An 18,396-nucleotide genomic window follows, 5' to 3' on the forward strand; every position below is an offset into this window, starting at 1 on the left:
CAGGAGCCCCTTGTGACTTTCACAGACTCCAAGACAGAAAGTAAATTCAAATGCTATAAATGCTCTTCCTTGTGCAAAGTCAGATACCTAAATCTAGTTGAGCCAGTGCCACTGGTCTCTCCAGTGACTTCAACTTCTTAAGGCAGGTGCTTAAAGGAAGGTCTAACTGTCTCCTCACCATTTCACCTTCCAGAGGGCACCCAATCACGCTTTGTTGGTAATACATACCCCTACCTGCAAAACAGCAATCTAGAGATGAGGATGATAAGCTTACCTACTAAGTGGCTTATAGCTGCCAACCAGAACTTGTCATCTGTTAAGCAGCACCTTTTTATCATTTGAAGGACATTATTATTTTTTTGGTGCATCGAAAGACAGAAGTTTTCATTAACTAATTGCCTTTTCAAGTATAGGATTGCCGTATAGCTCTTTATCACAGTTGTACAGTTGGGCAGCTAGAACGGGCTTCTCATTATGCTATTGAGTTGTTGTAGTTAGTGAGTAGTTGAAACTGTAACAAAACATGAATGCACACATTCAAGTGGAGAAAACTGTTATTGACCAATACATTTTGGTAATCGTGCTCTTTAAGGAGAGCTTAGCGAGAGGATAAGACTTTAGATGAGATAGGAGTTACACACTTTTAGTTTTGCAAAACTTACACCATACTTGATTCCCTCTCTGCAGTGATTTTTCTTTCAAGCAGATGGTCTCAATCACTGTATCACATTTTTCTGCAACCTTTATAGAAGACATTCAAGGACTCCAGTATTGTTTCCTGTTGAAAGAGCAGTTTTCTCCCATTTACTCCTCGTGGTATTTGTGTCTCTATAAGCAAACACCGTATTTATCAATGAGAGTCTCCTTTGTGGTGCTCATCAGCAGGCCTGTTAAATCCCTGCCTCCCATCTGTTCCTGCAACTAATCAGATGCTGCTGTTTGCTTACTTGCAATTTATTCTGCTGCTGCTAAGACAATTTTCCAATATTCAGGTTGTATAGCCCAAAGACAAATACAGGTGATTGTAATCAATTCACTTTTGCCAGCTCCCTGTGACTTTGTGTGTTTTCTAGTTACAAATTAGGTTATAAAGATCTTTAATCTGTTAAAAATAACCTGCATGTGGCTGGGGGTGGAGGTACTTGCTCGTACCAGCAACCCTATCACCAATGTGCTTCCTGTGTGGAAACAAGGAGCAATAAAGGCTGAGAGAGTTGGGGTTGTTCAGCCTGGAGAAGAGAAGGCTCCAGGGAGACTTTATAGCAGCCTTCCAGTACCCAAAAGGGGAGCTGGAGAGGGACTTTTTACAAGGGCATGTAGTGATAGAACCAAGGGTAGTGGCTTCAAAATGAAAGAGACTAAGTTTGGATTAGATATTAGGAAGAAAATCTTCACTTTAAGGGTGATGAGACAGGTGGAACAGGTTGCCCAGAGAAGCTGTGGATGCCCTGTCACTGGAAGTGTTCAAGACCAGGCCGGATGGGACTTTGAGCAACTTGGTCTAGTGGAAGGTGTCCCTCCCTGTGGCAGGGAGGTTGGAACTAGATGATCCTTAAGGTCCCTTTCAACCCAAACCATTCTATAATTCTAGGAAACAGCCCTAAGAGTGATAGCTTAATACAGCATCAGAACAAAAAATACTGCTTCCCCTTGTCTGCCACAAAGCCAAGGTATATCTAAATGAACTCTAAGCTAAACCCATTACAGAGATTCAGGGAAACTTCACTCCGAGGTCCTGGCTAAAAGTAGTTTGACATCTCTGAACCAGGCCTATTGCTTATATAGAGAAGAAAGTTTTTGTTGGTCTCTCTTTGCTCACTGTTGTGCACATCAGCCAGCTTGCTCCCAAACACTGCCTTAAAGTGCTTTGGTTGGATGCTGTGGACACGATTGCTTCCAGTAAGTGATGTGGATATAAACTCCCCTGTGTTAGGGGCAAAGAGAGTTAAACCATATTCAGCTTCAGGGCAAGGGATATGAGATAGGTGAGACATGGCAATTTAGTGTTTTAATTCATCAGTCTTTTAGCTGTGTCCCCTTGAGACTACTTCATCTCTGGGGCCTCCTATGTAAGATAAGGCCTAGGGGTGGCCCACAGGGCCATATTTACATTTACTTATCAGCTGTTTGCAGCTGTACAGATGAACTCCAAGAAATGGATGGTATACATAGCACTGATGTACTAGCCTAAAATTTCAGAGATTGCTTCCTGGAGTTGTGTGGTCTTTGTTAAACTATAATAGAAGAGTTTCTCCAGACTCATCCGTACTCATACATGTGAGCCTCACCTAGTAAAGACCACAAAAAAAGAATCTCTTGTCTTGCAACAGTAGCTTTAAACAGTGATCATACTGAGCATGGTGCCTGGAGATGAAAGGAAGCAAAGACATTACCATTATTGCATCCAGTTTAATGGTAGTTCTGTGATTTTTTTCTTCATTGTTAAATTACAAGCTTAATGATAATGTGTGTGCTGTAATGGAGGTCTCTGTAGGGTATTTTGTGTGTCTATATGATATGTACCACTGGAGAATGGAACCATTAATCACAAAAAGCTCTGGCAGTAGTACATTGTGTAAAAGGACAGTTATGCAGAGAGCCTGCTGTGTTTGAGAGTCCTATATTTCTATAGTAATGCCCCTTATTGAGTTAGCAGAATTTAGGGAGTGATTTGAGAAGTGCAAAACAGCACTGAGGGCAGATTAAGCAATTATATTTTCATAGGATGAGATTGAGATCAGCCCCTCCTTTCATGGTGCTCAGCATGGAGTAGATTAAAGACAGATTCAGAGTTTATGGCTATTAAAAGTGATGGATGTCTACCTTTAAAAATGCAAATTAATGTCAAGTTTATTACAGCCAGTCACTTCAATGACTTTTAGAGACTGAGCCTCATAAATTCAATCTGCAAACACCAAACTAAGCCCAAAGAGTCATGAGATGTAAGAAGACCTGATTTCACTTGAAACATCAAGATTATTGCAATATCGAAAGCTTACCATAATGAACTGCTTTGGGAACTAGTTGAATATTTTGGTTTGTGATGCCCGTTATAATACAATTTGTTGCATTGGAGTATCAGGGAAATATTTAATACAATACAGAAAATAATTTGTAGGGCTCATTTGATTACTGCTTCACCATGATAAACGATTACGTAGTATTTAAGTAAAATAAGTAAAGAAACATTACAAGCAAAAGGAATATATTGACAAGCTAAATTTGCATTATGCAATACTGGGAAAAGCAAAGCAAGGGAGTGATTACAGCGAGGTCAACATATAGTGTGTTTTCACAACAGACTAACAATGCATAAAGTTGACTCTTGTTTACTGTTCTACATGGAAAGTGGTCATTGGCAGGATATTTTGACAGAGAATTAATGATCAAATGTATTTACTGTATTCTGTGGCTTCACGTATTACTGAGACAACTGTAGCTGATGCGTTTTGTATCTGCAGTTGAGGTGTGCTGTCCTTTTGCAATGCTTTGATAAAACCTCTGACACAGTTCTCTGTATAGTAGTAAGCAACTTTTGTTTTTTCTAGCTAGGCTGGCAGACTTTGGAAGGTGTTTTACTGTAACTAGAAGACTTGTATGTAGAAAGAGTTTGGGACGTAAACATCTCTGAAATCTATATTTGGGAGTCTATGTATTAGTTGTTCCTAATATGGAATGTGATGTATGTGCAAAATATCAGTATTAATTTGATAACAAGTTGCCATAATGCCACAGGCAGTAGCAAAAATTAAATGGTCAGATATATGTGTTTCTATAGGAATTCTTCTGCTGAAATGGTGTAATAATAAAATGCAAACCACTGAACTATTGTATGCTTTTGATCTCTGAAGGACAGTTTTAAGATTTTGGTGGTATGCAGTAGTGAGGAAATAGTACTAATACTGCTGCAGCATGTAATTATTTGTGAAGTGTTTGATCTAACATCTTGCTTGTATGGTGCACGTTCAGCTCGCCGTCTTCAGCTCAGTCCATGGGAGAGCAGCATTGTTAGCAGGCTCCTGACGCCCACTCACTCATTCCTGGCCCGAAGTAAAAGCACAGCTGCATTGTCTGGAGATGCAGGTAATCCTTTAAGAACAGAGGCTTCATGTCTCAGACACTTTTTTCCAGCTTCCCTGACAGATGTTGTTAAGTCATTGATCTAATTATGAGTGTATGGTGGCATCCCAGAATGAGGTTGAATGTCCACAATTAGTTTGCATGAAAGCTTGTTTATACAGTTGTTTGCTATGCCTCTTTCTCTTACCCCCTCTTTCTTAATTTCTTTTGCCTCTTCATCAGTGCAATAAATGAACACAGAACATGCAGGGCAACAACATCACACCGTCCATGGCTGTTTAAGGAAATGCACACAATCTTGTAAACAGCTGATTCAGCACATCCACTGCTAAGGCTATGAGCTGCTTGCTGCAAAGGAGTTTCACCCCTTACCAGGGCACTTCCCACAGGGACCAAGTTAGACTTGTATAAAGATAGGCCCTAGTTACTGTACATTTAATACACGTGAACTTAAATGTGCAGGTTTAGTCAGGTTATAATAATTGTAAAGTTCTCTGCCAAGCCCAGAACAGCTCCCTGATGTACTCACTGAGGGGAAAATTAACGTGCAGAAATGTGATGGTATTGCTAGGTGGTAACTGAAAGCCCAGGTAAAACTGTATTCCAGGGACAACTGGGGCATAGTTGCTTATCACGTATTTTAGACAGGTGACTGCTGCCTCTTCTTTTATCATAGAGTGTTTTATAATCATCCACTGGGGACTTTACCATTACAAGAATATATTGCTGGACGTGCTGAATGTGTATGTCTAGGCAGGTCTTTTTGTCTCATGTGGACAGGATTTTGATTCTAATTAAAGAACATAGAAGGTAAGAAGGAATAGAGATCTACTAAGATTACTTTTAAAGAAGCTTTCACTTAAGAACTCTTATAACTAATTAGGCTGCAGTACATTTCCACAGGGGTAGTGCTGTAGGAGCAAAAATGTGGATGATATTCTGCAAATAGGGGAATTAACAAGTGCAGAATTCCTCTTCACTCTTCACAAATAATACCTTGTAAAATTAATATTTAATGTCATCTACCAAGGAGGATATTGGAAATTCAGCTCTTCATTAGGGAATAGTTGAGAAGTTAGTGTCTTAATTTTGTAAGTGGTTATTTTACTAGAGCAAGTGTGAAGCTTTTCATGACTGCTGATGTTTATTTTGCACAATAAGCTCTAAACCGAGTGGAATATTGAGAAAGACTACAAATATCAGGAAAGACTGGTTTGTCAGTCTAAGGCAATTCCCTGAAATACCTTCCCTGTGCTAACTGGAACTGTACCACCCAGAAGAATAATCCATCTGCTCATTGTTTTCCAGATATTATTGCAGGTGTTATCCTGCAGCCCCTTCATGCAGGATGCTTCCTGGAGGTTAATGATCAGGTGATAACAATGGCTCACAGCTGTGCTCTGAGCACTCCACTCATCCCAGCCTGCCATTATTCTCTAGAAAATTACCCTGCCCTTTGGCTGTAAAGATAAATTACAATGCAAAAAATCCAAACTGGATTAAATATGGATTCACGTCCTTAAATTTTAAGTGAGCTATTAGAGACATCCAGCAAAAGAGCACGTCTGGATCTTTTTTTTAAATAAATCCTCCCAGACCAAAATATTTTTTAAATAGCTCTCATAAAGCTCCTCCGAATAGATGTAATCCTGTTAGTATATGAATCACTGGGAGTACTTCCTAAAACATTGTTTGGCAACATCGCAAATGAAAATGAACTGCTTGTCTTTTAATACTTGCAAATGTCATCCATGGTGGTAACTTCAGATAATTGGCATGGAGAAAGGGAATTGAATCACAGAGAGGAACCCCATGAATTAGAACCTCTGTAAAACTTAATATTGTGCCACTGCCTCCAATTGCTTTAGATAACCTCAACCAAAACAAAAACACAAACAAAAATGCCTGGTTTTTTGTTTCTTGCTTGTTTTAAAGTCAGTCATAATACCTTATTAAACATAAATCCCTATAAAGTATAAGGCAGGCATGGGTGCCATTGCTGTAACACTTACATGAGACCCTCTTTATTCCTAATGTTAATCTCTTGGTGCAGGAGAATTTGCAGCATTAGTACTGTTAATTCTATGAGCTCTTCCTGTAACAGCAGCTGTACTGTTGTAAGACTGGAAGAATTAACTGTATGTGGAACTGCCTTCTTTCAAGTGGGCTCAGAGGGATCTACAGGCAAGAAATATTGGTTTGTTTTTACCACAGGAACTGAGGATGTAAATTTCTGTTACTTGGAGAAACAAAAAGAGTAGGGAAGATATACAATAGACCCTATTTTTTCTTCAAGTAACATGCTGGATAATAGTTATGCTAAAACTCTATTAAATGACTAGGAGAGACTAACAGGAGCACACAAATAAAACTCTGCAGTAATAACATAGTTTTTCCCAAACTTCTCCTTCGGTTAAATCAAGAGAAAGTCCCAGAACACTTTGCTGCAAGAAGTTCCCCATTATATGTTTTGAAGTGTTTCAATTCTCTTTGAAGATATACTCAAAAATACAATATATCTGACACCTACTATTGTCAGGTGATCTTTTGGTCATAGTCTTTTTCCTTGTGGAACCAACAAAAACTGCCATCTTGGTTACTCAAATACTAATTTCCAAGTTGATTTGTTGTCGTCAGCCTGCTTTTTTTAATGCATAAAATAGCTTGCTGTTGAGAATGTATTTGAGTCAGTTCTTATTCTCGCATTATCAAGAAATATGATGGGCTAAAATATTCCTAAAAAGAAGGATTTTTAAAAACACATCACTTGCTAAAAATCATAGACAGCAATTTCATTGATTTCCTAGGTGAAACTGTTTTGTATTGTTAATGTGTTTTAATCTTTGTGTGGATGTCTCCTTTAATTTTTCTTCACTTCCAATGCAATTAATAGGCATTCTGATTTTAGTTTGATTGTTTTCTATTCTGAATGTAATTGAAACTCATTTCAATGCATCTACTAAGCTAATCAGTTAGACCAGCCATTGCTTCCACTGCTTTTTCAGAACCATCAGTTGTATAAAAACTTTACAGGAAAACATCATTACTGTCTACTACTCAGTATTGTGGCATACTTCTTAATTTTTTTAAGGAAATTATTAGTTTACAAATGGAAAAATACATGAGCACTTACTGAAATTGTATCATTACTGCATGTGTGGCCAAGCTAATATATCAAATGATGGTTCTGACTTAAGAATTAGTCATGTATTAATATCTTCTCTCTTTTCTGTCTTTCTCTGTTGTTTCTGTTCCTGCTGGCTTTCCTCTGTCATTCTCCAATGCAACTCTGTTATTAAAACTAATAAATAACAAAACCAACCAACACCGTAGTTATCCCCGTTTGTCCCCGTTCAGCATCTTGCAGCCCCATCAGTCCTCTGTCCTACAAGGCCATGAACTGTAGGAATTCAGGAGACCGAGCAAAGCTTTACGCTTCTACTGATGCCGTTGGACGTAGGAGAACAACAACGCACCTTGCAGGGGTAAGTCTGCCAACTCTACGTGAGCGTAGTGTCTCATGCCATGACCACCTCATTGCATCGCTTGTAGCACTGGAACAGCTGCAGGGATATTACTCCCCTCAGCACTGTTCCCATCCCCTCCTGTTTGTATCATAGTTGGCTGGATTTTAACTGAAACATGTTGTGTGGTGACACGGCCTGATTATGCACCAAAGAATCCATGTGGGAAAACACCAATGTTTTCTAAACACCCATGTTTGCAGAGCAGATGCCTTAGCTTCTCATGAGGCGCAGAGGCAGTCACAGTGAGTGTGCCCTGTACTCAAGTGGATTCTTTGCTGCGTTTTTAAGGCCCAAGGTGGTTTTGCAGCTTTTCCCTCAGTGGGGAACCTATTTTTCCCAGCAACCTGGTTTCACAAAGCCTGCAGAATTTCCTGTCTTCTGAGGCCTCTAAAAAATTCATCTGAGCCTCTAGAATAAAGAAGGGGGAATGCATGCACTCACACGTGCATACACAAGCACACAGAGCACTATCCCTTCATCTGTACTTCTTAGGAGACCAGATTAGTAAACTTTTCCTCACTGAGAAGGAAGAGGTTGGTTCAGGAGCATGGTTTGTAAGCAAGGCTTTCCACAGGTCACCTCTTCATTCTGAATGATTTTGTAGCCGTACTGTGACTGATCTGAGCTTTTCAGGACAATCATAACAGTGTGATGCAGGCGGAACAAATTCATGTTGACTGTGGTCCATGCCAAAGGGATGCAGTCAGATCCAGTTCATATATCATTCACCGAACCTGAGCAGTTATATTTTTCCTTTTACTCTATAACCTGAATTTGTTCAGAATGTGAGAAGAGTGGAAGTCATTTCTGCAAATGACTGTGTAAGAGGTCCTTGCGTTTTAGTTCAGCCTGATGGGCAAAAGGTCAAGAGACAGTGCTGCTATTGACATCCTTGTTGGAAGCAGTGTTAATCAAAGTGGCATGAATCATAGCCAGTACTTAGTCTTTCAGGCAGATGGTAGTATACTGAAGTTCAGATCAGGCATAGCATTGGGATGTATCTGTAGAGAAATTTCATTGCATGTGCACAGTGCATTGCAATCTCCAGGGCTATTGGTTTAATGCCTCTTCCTCTTGAGTCTCTCTCATTGCAAGTGGTTTGGGTTTTGACTTTTTTTTTTCCTAAATTAGAAAGAAGAGAGGTTGTTACTTTTTAATGGAGGAGATGATGTAAAAATGTTAATATAAAATGAGTGAGTTAAGAGCTGTTTTCAGTAGCCTGTATGGTGTGGAGAATCTTTTATTCTTCTGTGAACTTCTGTAGGAATTCAGCTTTTTGCTTTATTGATATTAAGAAAAATTTTCTGATAGTCTGCTTTCAGTACTAATAAAGTAGATCCAATAGAGAGTTCTTTCTAGCAAGCCAAAATTCTTTTTCACTGTAATGCATGTACTCTGGTTGTGTATGCTTTGATAACTCAGCACATCATGTGCTCATTAAGTTGTTTTCAGCCTTTCTTTTCCAGTGTTAACCTGGTTTTCAGTTCAGGGGACGAGCATTGCAGAGCTCTCAGCTAGTGAGGCTCTAGAGTATCATGATACACCTTCTGCAGGGGTTGTGTTTAAGCCCCAGCTGAGGTGGTGAGTAGCAGCCTCTGCATCATATTGGTTGAGTGGCAGCTGAGCGTACTCTCCAGTATTCCCATTCTTCAACTCCCAGAGTCTGAGCTCATTATTTCAGAACCATAATTTTTTTCATTTATACCTAAATAGGGTAAGTACATAAATGCCTAAGTTCTGATATATTCCTTCTTCTGTTATTGCAGACCAGAGCTGTAACAGAAATATTTCTCAACTTAGGATTTTATTTTTTAAAAATAAAGAAGGAAAAAGGAAATCACTACCATGTGATTAGTACCATGTACTAATGGTGAAATCATCCAAGAAAAAAAGATTAGGATAACTCTTGTACCACATTTGAGATCTTTGAGGACATCTGTGGCATTCACATGTGAGCATGAACACAAAAACTTGTGCTATATGGGAAGACTGTGACTAAGTATGAGCCGAGGGCAGAGGCTCGTTTTGCTCTTTCTTCCAAGAAAATCCTGGATATATGGGAAGTAGTGGAAGGTGCTCTGTGGCAATCATCAAAGATGTAAAAGTAAGCCTCTGCAAATTAGCCCATTACATCTTGGGACAGTAGAGAACGATTAAGAAAGATTCTTGCTGTCAACTGTGTATTTACTGACAAAGTTGGTGTCAGGTTACAGGACCTATATTAATGAACTTGTTAAACAAGCTGTAGAAACTACTAACTCAGCACTGCTTTTCATCAGCCCCCAACTCCTCATTCTTAACTGAGCTTGCTTTGCTTTCTTTAGCTGTGTGAACTCTGGCTTGACTTTGTCTTTTTGTTTGCTGAGCTATAGACCGACAAAAAAGAAAAGGAGAGAGACTATTTGTCATCCAGCTTCTCAGCCAACTTTAAAGGAGGTCATTTTACTTCCAACCCCAAAGCTAGATCACCAGCTCCCTCTCCAGTTTGGTAAGTCAAGTACACGCTTAGCTGGAGATGTGCTATAGGCAGCTCTGATTGTTCTATTAATTCAATGTGAAACAGTGCAAACTTGTTTGGTTATGTAGATGTTTTCTCTCTGCAAAAAAGAAAGATAGTCCTACTTTTAAAGAAATATTACCGCTTCTCTGAGGAAGGGGAAGTGGGGAGGAAAACATGATTTCTTCCCTCCTGGCTGGGCTCAGTGCTCACAGATATGGGGAGCTGCAAAGAGAGGCATTTTGCATGAAACTAAATCAGTTGTGCCTGCAGTCGTGCTTGATAGAGAAACAGAGAGATGGTTTTATTTTTAGCTACTGTGGTTGTAGAAGTGATATGTAGGTGGAAACCAACATTGTCACTCTTTGATTACACAGGCGTGCATCAAAATCTTTGCCTTTTTTGCCTGGCACACCCAAGCAGATTACTTCCCCACCTGGTTCCTCCAAAATTTCCTCTGCTCAGACACGTCCTCCTTCTCCTGGCAACATCCGGCCAGTCAAAAAAGAGGTCAAGCCAGAGGGTGAGAAGAAAAGACCAGAAAAAGAGGCTGGAAAGGCCAATGAGGAGAGGACAGAAGAAAGTAAAGGAACTTCAGCAGGTGCTGGAGAATCTTCAAGTCAGGAACAGCTCACTGTCCAGGCAGAGCCCACTCAAGGTAAGGAGAGATCTTCCTTTAAGTTAAGGAATGTGTTAGACTCTCTTATGTTCTTCACTCCCTTTCTCTGCAATGATGTAGCTTTCAGTAGTTTTCTGTCAAATGTTAATTTAAATTATTCAGAACACTCCTGCACACGTATGTTATGAGGAAATTGTAAACAGGTTGAAGCCCTCCTGCTTCTAAGTCAAAACAACATGCAGAGGTACCTCACACAGTGTGGCCTCACAGGCCTCTTTCTGCCCTTTTGGACTGGAATTTTGTCCCCTATATCATAACACAGCTTCTTTACAAACAGTTGAAGTAAAATAATAATGATCTGAATACTAATGGTACAGGAATCCACCACATAAGGTAGTGTGAGCAGTGAGAATGTCCACCTCTGCTGGACACTCAGTACAGTTATGCTGCTAACACTGTTAACTTATCTGTACTATTGCAAGAGGATCATATCATGGGAGAGATTAGCACAATAAAGTGGAATGCAAAGAACCAAGGAGAGGAGTAAAGAGGAATAGGCAGAATTTTTCAGGGAAAGCAAACGAACAAACAAACCAAAAGCCCACACGAAACCCCACGACCCCTGAAAAGCAGCAGGGAAGAAAAGGATGTACACAAAAAATAAAATAATGATCATAAAGTATAGAAAGGGCAAAAGATAAATTTGAGAATGAAAAAATGTAGGTTTGTTGTGGCAGACATTTCAGTCCATTGTAAATATGGCATAAGCTGTTTTTCGCAGATGGGATAGAAAGTCCATTGTGACCACCGGGATACACAAGTTGGGTTACTCAGGATTTTGAACTTAAAATTTATAGAATCCCCTGTGATTGTCCTTCAGACAACAGTTTTAAGCATTAGTAATCCTGCATTTAATTGTAAGAAGTGTAGTTGGGTCTTGTTCCGTGAGACAACCTCATGTGAATGAGAACATTTCTTATGTTCTAATAAGTTCTGTTACAGTAGTTCCTGTCTGATACCCAGGTCCTACCACACAAGGTGGAACTCCACGAAAAGCTAGAAATTTACAATAATAAATGAATATATCTGTTGGCTGTGGGCATGTAAAGGAGGATATAATTGCCATGTTAGCATGGGTTTTTACTGCTCTTCTGATAATCTTTTGCCTGCTTCCTTTTAAGGAGAAAATTTCCTTTTAAAATTATTTCAGGGATGCCACTGGGATAACTTTGCAAGTGTTTACAAGTTGTAGTTCCCCAGTACAAGGTGCAGACCAGAGAAACATCATCATGCTTGTTTGACAGTTTAGTTCAGGAGGAAGAGGCTTCACTTCTTTGCAGAGTCAGTCAATATTTGAATTTGTGATGAAGTCTCTTAGTATTGAAACAGGTTATGCGTGATAAAGGTACTCAAAAGTGAAGTAGTCTGTATTCACAGCAAAGAATACAAAAAAAGAATACGAAGTGGAGACGAGTGAAAGAAAAGGATACAGTCAAAGTGGCGAGCAGCACTTCAAATTGAATGTCTTTTCCCAAAGCCAGAGGAGGTGGTGGTTGGAACCAAAGACAGAGACATCAGGAAAAGCATTTTACATGTGAGGTTAGAGGACAGGCTTTGTGCTGCAGATGGAGGCCCCAGCTGCTAAAACTTAGTCACTGGTCGCATTCAAGAATCTAGAGATGTGCAAGTACGGCATTTGGAGCTTAGAGGAATGTTGCTGATTCTCCTGGGACTGTGTTGCAAGTGAATGTAGCTCATTTCTTACAGTTAATAGCGCTAGCCTTTAACTGGTCTGGCTCAGCTACCTGCTGGAGGAGCCAGGAGGTCAGCAGGTAGCGATTGCCAACGAAGTTGTTCAGGCTTTTGCAGGCAAATCTCACACAACTTTACTAACACCAATGAAGTTTTAAAGGTCTTTTGGGTGTTACCTTTTCTGAAAGCAGGGCGGGTGTGCATTAAACAAGCTACTTGTTATGCTGTCAACTTCAGCGCCTGCAGCAAGAAATGAGCCTCAAGCAGCACAAAGCTGTGCTCCCTTCAAAGAGATGGCCCTACCTTGGCCCATGTTAGTAAATTAAAAAGAGCTGAGATGTAGGAACTCTGTCATTTATACTGTTTAACAATTACAAAGGCTCTCTGGTATGTTTCTGATCCAGGCTGTAATTGCAGCCTCTCATTTTCTTACCTTCTGTCCCCAAGGCTACTAAGAGCATGGCTCTAAAGGACTCTCACGATTTAGTGTGATCAAATTACTTACCTTTTTATAGTTGAACATCCCAGACTTTTCTGAGTTCCCAGCTACATCTTGGAGGTTAGCTGAGGTCCAGCCTGTTCTGTGGGGTTGGACTGAATACCTGTTTTGGTAATGAGAGAATAGTGCTCTATTGCTCTAGTGCTAAACTGTGCCAGCTCACCTCAGGGGTAGAGAGCAGGCCCTGGCACTCTTTAAATTACTGATGTACTAATTTAAAATTTAAGTTACATTTGAATTCAAGGTGAAAGCCCTAAAGCAGTTTTAGAAAGACCTGTGTAGTTTTTAGTTGATAACAGAGCAGAGAGGTCAGCAGATGTGAATTCAGCACAGAAAGCAGCTGAATTTATGTTTGTGTACATGACAAGGTATGGGGGGGGGGGATCAGGGAGGAAACCTCTCTTTGGAAGTTGTTAATGAGGTGAGGAAACTCCTGTCACATCCCAGTGGGTGGTTAAATATGTAGATTTAAAACCATCTCCTAGCTGTTCCTTATGACTTACTTTACATGCATATTCCTAGGATCAGAATCTGATTCCATTGACAGTTCAAAGTCTTCCCTATCCATGCTTGTCTGCATTACCAGATGTGATTAACATGGGAATGCTTCCTCCAGATAGCTTATGTGTTGGTAATGGTCCCTAGTGCCTAGAGAAAAGGTGTGGTTGAGGCACTCTGTACCTGAGCTAGAGAATGCCAGGCAAACTTACAGAAATGTGAACTAATCTTTTACTTGAGAAAAACCTGTAACATCATCTCTGCCAAGTGGACAAAGCTGGCCCTGAATAAAGAATTGAAATGAAGGCACTATTAAGATTTGAACACAAGCCACAGTTCACCAATAGTAGCAACATTCATTAAGATGCTGTGCTCTGATCCCATGAGTTGCCTCAGGTTGAAGCAGCTGCAAAATTGATGATAGCTGGTGCCCTACCCTTAGTCCAGATCACCAAGTCACCCCAAGTGACTGGCCTGTTACCAAAAAGTCTAGCTCTGCTCTTTCAATGTAGATTCTCAGACAGAAGAAAATACAATTCCACAATGTTTCATTTCTGCTCTCCAAATAGAATTGGGTAAACTTAGGAAATGTGATGGTAGGGACTTGCTGAGTCAGTACAACTCCTGTTGAGCACTTGTCAACATTTGTTCTGACAGAAAAGTTGACTTACCTTTTTAACTGCAGCTGCTTTCATATATCCTGCAAAAGCAAACTTCCCTTAAGGTATATGAACCTCTAGCACCTAGAAATGGCTTCCTTCTCTGGATCATTTATAAAACTACATAAGCTTGAAAATATTTTGAAAATACTTTCTGTTCCTTTCAAGAGAGTAACGTCTTGGCTACTGGGTCTGTACATACTAGGTTTTTCCCCCCATCTGTTTCAGCAGCCAGCCCGTCCCTACCTCCTGCTCCACCAGCTCTTGCTCCACCCCCAGCACCCCCCAAGACCTCTGCAGGTACAACTGACCCTGAAGAAGCAACCAGGCTGCTGACTGAGAAGAGGCGCCTTGCCCGTGAGCAGCGGGAACGGGAGGAGCAAGAAAGGAGAGAGAGAGAAGAGCTTGAAAGGTAATTCTAGACCTCTCCAGTGGAGAAGATACATTTTTAGCAGCTTCCTGTATATATTCTGCTGTTATATTGTTTCCTCAGAGTTTAACAAAGCTGTACTTATTTGTTCCAGCTAGAGAACTCTGTACAGCTGTTTCCAACTTTGTGATTGGCGTAATGTCTCTTACTTTAAATTGTAAGGTCTGTACCACAGGTAGTGTTTTAGGTGTCCAACCATTGTGACTTAAACCTCTCTGTTTTCTCAGCTAAAGACACCCCCACACCAGTTTTGGAGGGTAATTGTTGCATCTCACTTTCTACTAGCAAATGAGTAGCCCATGTGGATACTTACAACTGTGGCTACAGCACAAGTTGAGTGCTTTTTTAGAGGGATGCCATGCCTCTGGAATTTGTTGGACTTCTTGAACAACTTTGCTCATAGGAACAAGGCTGAGCAGTTAAAATAGGCTGGCTTTCCAATAGGCTCACAATACTGACCCTCTCAAAAAGAGTTTTAAAGAAAAAAGCTGCTGTGGCATAAGAGTAACATGGTGAATAAATACTAAGACTGAAAGATCAAAAATAAAAATTAAAGAATAATCATCTTTCACAGTGAAAGGAGTTTCCAGTGTCTGTGCAGCGCCTTCATAAACGAATTTGAAAGGACTTGAGGCCAGTGAGATAATGCTGTTGTGAGTTAATATTGTGAATCTTCAGTGAGATAAGGCAGTTGTGAAGAGGTTCTGACATACCTTCTATTGCTGAGATACAAAATGGAAGCTGAATTGCTGTACTGGTAAGAATAAAGGAATGTGTATAGGAAATAATCCTAACTTAACTCCTGTGTTGGTGACCTGTGGGCAAATTATTCTGAGGGAAGAGATCTTGTTTGGACTTCAGTGTATGAAAATATCAGGTGAGTCATGGTCAACAAAGTAAATGAACTGTTACAAGGTACTAGAAAATGAGAATAAAATGAAAATGTCATCCTGAACTATTCAATATTAATCTACATTTTGAATGTGAGTTTTATATTTTTTTGAGATAGTAAAATCAGTAAAACTAGGAAAATAAGTGCAGACAGACATCAAGGGAAGGTCACAAGTGCAAAACAGCTCCCATATGAAAATCTGCCGAACAGGTGAGGATTCTTCAACTGGGAAGACCATCTACCCTCTACTTCTGAGCGGGGATACAATAGGCTAAAAAGTCTTAAATAATTAGAGTAACATCAAAAGCAAAGGGGAAAAGTTACTCCCATAATACAAGGATGAAAAGCCATTAGGTTGTATTAGGACATAATCAAAAATCAGAAGAATTAGATACTTCTTTTAAATTAAGGAACCATTGCCATGAGATGAGTGCCAAAAATATGTACTGTTTAAAAATATGATTATATGAAATTGCAAAAAGAAGTGTTATGCAAAATGTATTAGTCAATGATACTATTTCTGACTCAGAATGTATGCGAGTCATAGATTGGCACACATGTGCTGGAGAAGTATTGGTATTGCCTTGCAGAGATTTTTATATTCCATAGGGTTTCATGTTTGGCCTCTACAGGAAGGAGAACAGACAACTTAGGAATGAGACAGCAGTGCATCCTATATCCAGTTGTTCTGTAGGGTTGGATTAGGAATCTGGTGGTTTGGGTTTCCCCCCTCCTCTTATTACTTTTTTTTTCTTATGCTTATTTAATGATTGCAGACAAAAGAAGGAGGAGCTGTCACAGAGGATAGCTGAAGAAAGAGCTCGCCGAGAAGAGGAAGAAGCTCGCAGACAAGAAGCAGAAAAAAAAAGGAAGGATGCAGAGGAGGAGCGGGAAAGGGAAGAACGGCTGCGCCGCCAGGCAGAAGAGAGAGAACAGAAGGAGAAGGAAGAGATGGAGCGCATTCAGAAACAAGTATGCTCCCCTCTTGGAATTTCTATGCCAGTCTGATTGGCATAGAATTGGATGAAGCAGCACTTCTTACACACCGCCTAGATTAGAGCAATATCTAAAATTTAAATGCCATCTATAAAGTGAATAGTGTCCAGGCAGCGTTCATTCCATAGCATAGTTCAAAGAGTAAAGATATTTCTACTTGACAAAAACAAGTGTTAGGGAGTTGAGTTTTGGTTTGGTTTTTTCTGCTCCCCTTAGATTGTATTTAGAACAAATCCTTTCCTATTCCTGATTCATTATGAAAAAAAATCAATAGAGTTGTATTGAGGAATTTTGATGAATGGTCTTACACCAGAGAATTCTTTGTCCTAGCACTTACAGAAAGTCTAGATGCAAAGAGTTCACTGTGTCAGAGACATAGTACTTCTGAGTTCTAATCCTTTGCCAAATATTGCTTTTGTGTGGGGCTAGTGGGAAGAGGTAGGTTTTGATAACTTCAGTAAAACCAAGCAGAACCTTTACCTGGTGCAGTCCTCCTGAAATCAGAGCAGCTACTCAAAAGACGTAAAAAAGAGTAAATAAACTAAAAATAAGTTTTTCAAGTGCTTTCATTTTTGAATGGGCATAGTGTTGGTTTCCTGACTTTAGAGGAGGCTGCGTTAAGCATTCTAGATAGGATTCTTCTCTTCTTGCATGTGCTCTTACTTCTTGTGTGTGCTTTGTTGCTCCAATATCTAGCACTTAAATCTGCCTCATAGACACAAGATTTTCTCCTGGTATATAAATGTATGCTTCCGATAATAAATGTTTAAATGATTGTGTTAGTGAATATGGCTTAGAAACTGCATTCTTCTCTTTCAGAAGATGTGTGCTACTTTCTTTGAAATATTGACCTGAGGTTTAGCTCAGTTTAGCACTCAGAGATAGTGCATGGCCAAGGCTTTTTTGGATATTATAGCTGTAACAAATGATCCGTTGTAGTAGTTCTGTCATACAACACTGTCACTGTCAGGGAGCAAAGTATTCCAGACAAGTTTTGCATTTCATTAAAAAACAGAAATGGAAAGTTTGTGCTTGTCCTTGGTCTTGTTAAAGAATTACTCTGTTGGCCAAACAAAACATTCTACTACTTTTGTTTTACTCTCAAAAACCACTCAAAACATCAGTCTCTTTAATGCTTTCCTGGTTGCTGTTTTAATGCTGAAGGCTAGGAAATTTATTCCTTATTTGTCATCTGGTGTGCTGTAGAACAGGCACAGAACCAAATATGATGTCTGTTTTTAGTTACATTCTCTTGATGCTATGCAAAACATGGAGATTGATCAAGAAATGTGCAATTCAGTCTGAAAAGATTTTTGGTGGCTTGTAAACCCCAAAAGTGTCTTTTCAGGGTCTTGTAGATATGCATAGTTAAGCAGACAGTGTAAGACTGTCCTTAAATAGTAAATTATTCCTTCTTTTTCTTTTACCATCAACGTAGAAAGAAGAGGAAGCTCGCCTACGGGAAGAGGCAGAGCGGATTCGGTTAGAACGTGAAAAGCATTTCCAAAGAGAAGAGCAAGAGCGCTTGGAAAGGAAGAAGGTAACTCAGTACATGCAGAGAAACTGTAATTGCTTTTGCCTTAGCAGTCTGCTTCCATCTCAGTAATAGAAAGTTATCCATGATATAAACGTGCTCTCAGAAAGGCTGCAGTCCTCATTGGCTTGATGTGACAGTGAAGGGATTATTGCCAGCAGTAATAAATAATTCAGCTTTTTGCTATAAACAGATACAGCTGATAAATGACAAGCAGTTATGTTTTGGGAGAGATATATTCAAATAATGCCAGCAAACCTTATTTTACCCCTTTACGTTTCATTGTAGAGGCTTGAAGAGATCATGAAGAGAACTCGTCGTGTAGAAGCTGTAGATAAGGTCAGTGCTGCTACTTAACGTGTAAATATTGAATATGTTTCATGTCTTTTCCCTAGTGCCATTTTTAACTTACA

General features: G+C 39.7%; 1 protein-coding gene across 16 annotated transcripts in view; it reads left to right on the forward strand.

Annotated features, from left to right (window-relative positions):
• The window catches only part of MAP7 (microtubule associated protein 7), a 117,673-nt gene that overhangs the window by 86,876 nt on the left and 12,401 nt on the right, over window positions 1–18,396 (forward strand). For 9 of the 16 annotated variants that reach the window (XM_064649410.1, XM_064649396.1, XM_064649400.1 and 6 more), the window contains 8 exons: window positions 3,970–4,083; window positions 7,414–7,565; window positions 9,980–10,095; window positions 10,482–10,762; window positions 14,360–14,543; window positions 16,230–16,425; window positions 17,888–17,989; window positions 18,272–18,322. In XM_064649410.1, coding sequence (XP_064505480.1) covers window positions 3,970–4,083; window positions 7,414–7,565; window positions 9,980–10,095; window positions 10,482–10,762; window positions 14,360–14,543; window positions 16,230–16,425; window positions 17,888–17,989; window positions 18,272–18,322 — 1,196 coding nt within the window. The remainder of the gene's footprint in view (window positions 1–3,969; window positions 4,084–7,413; window positions 7,566–9,979; window positions 10,096–10,481; window positions 10,763–14,359; window positions 14,544–16,229; window positions 16,426–17,887; window positions 17,990–18,271; window positions 18,323–18,396) is intronic. The other 7 variants (XM_064649413.1, XM_064649401.1, XM_064649412.1 and 4 more) reach the window with 2 other exon arrangements.

Source organism: Pseudopipra pipra, chromosome 3 (assembly GCF_036250125.1).
Source record: "Pseudopipra pipra isolate bDixPip1 chromosome 3, bDixPip1.hap1, whole genome shotgun sequence".
NCBI classification, from domain to species: Eukaryota; Metazoa; Chordata; class Aves; order Passeriformes; family Pipridae; genus Pseudopipra; species Pseudopipra pipra.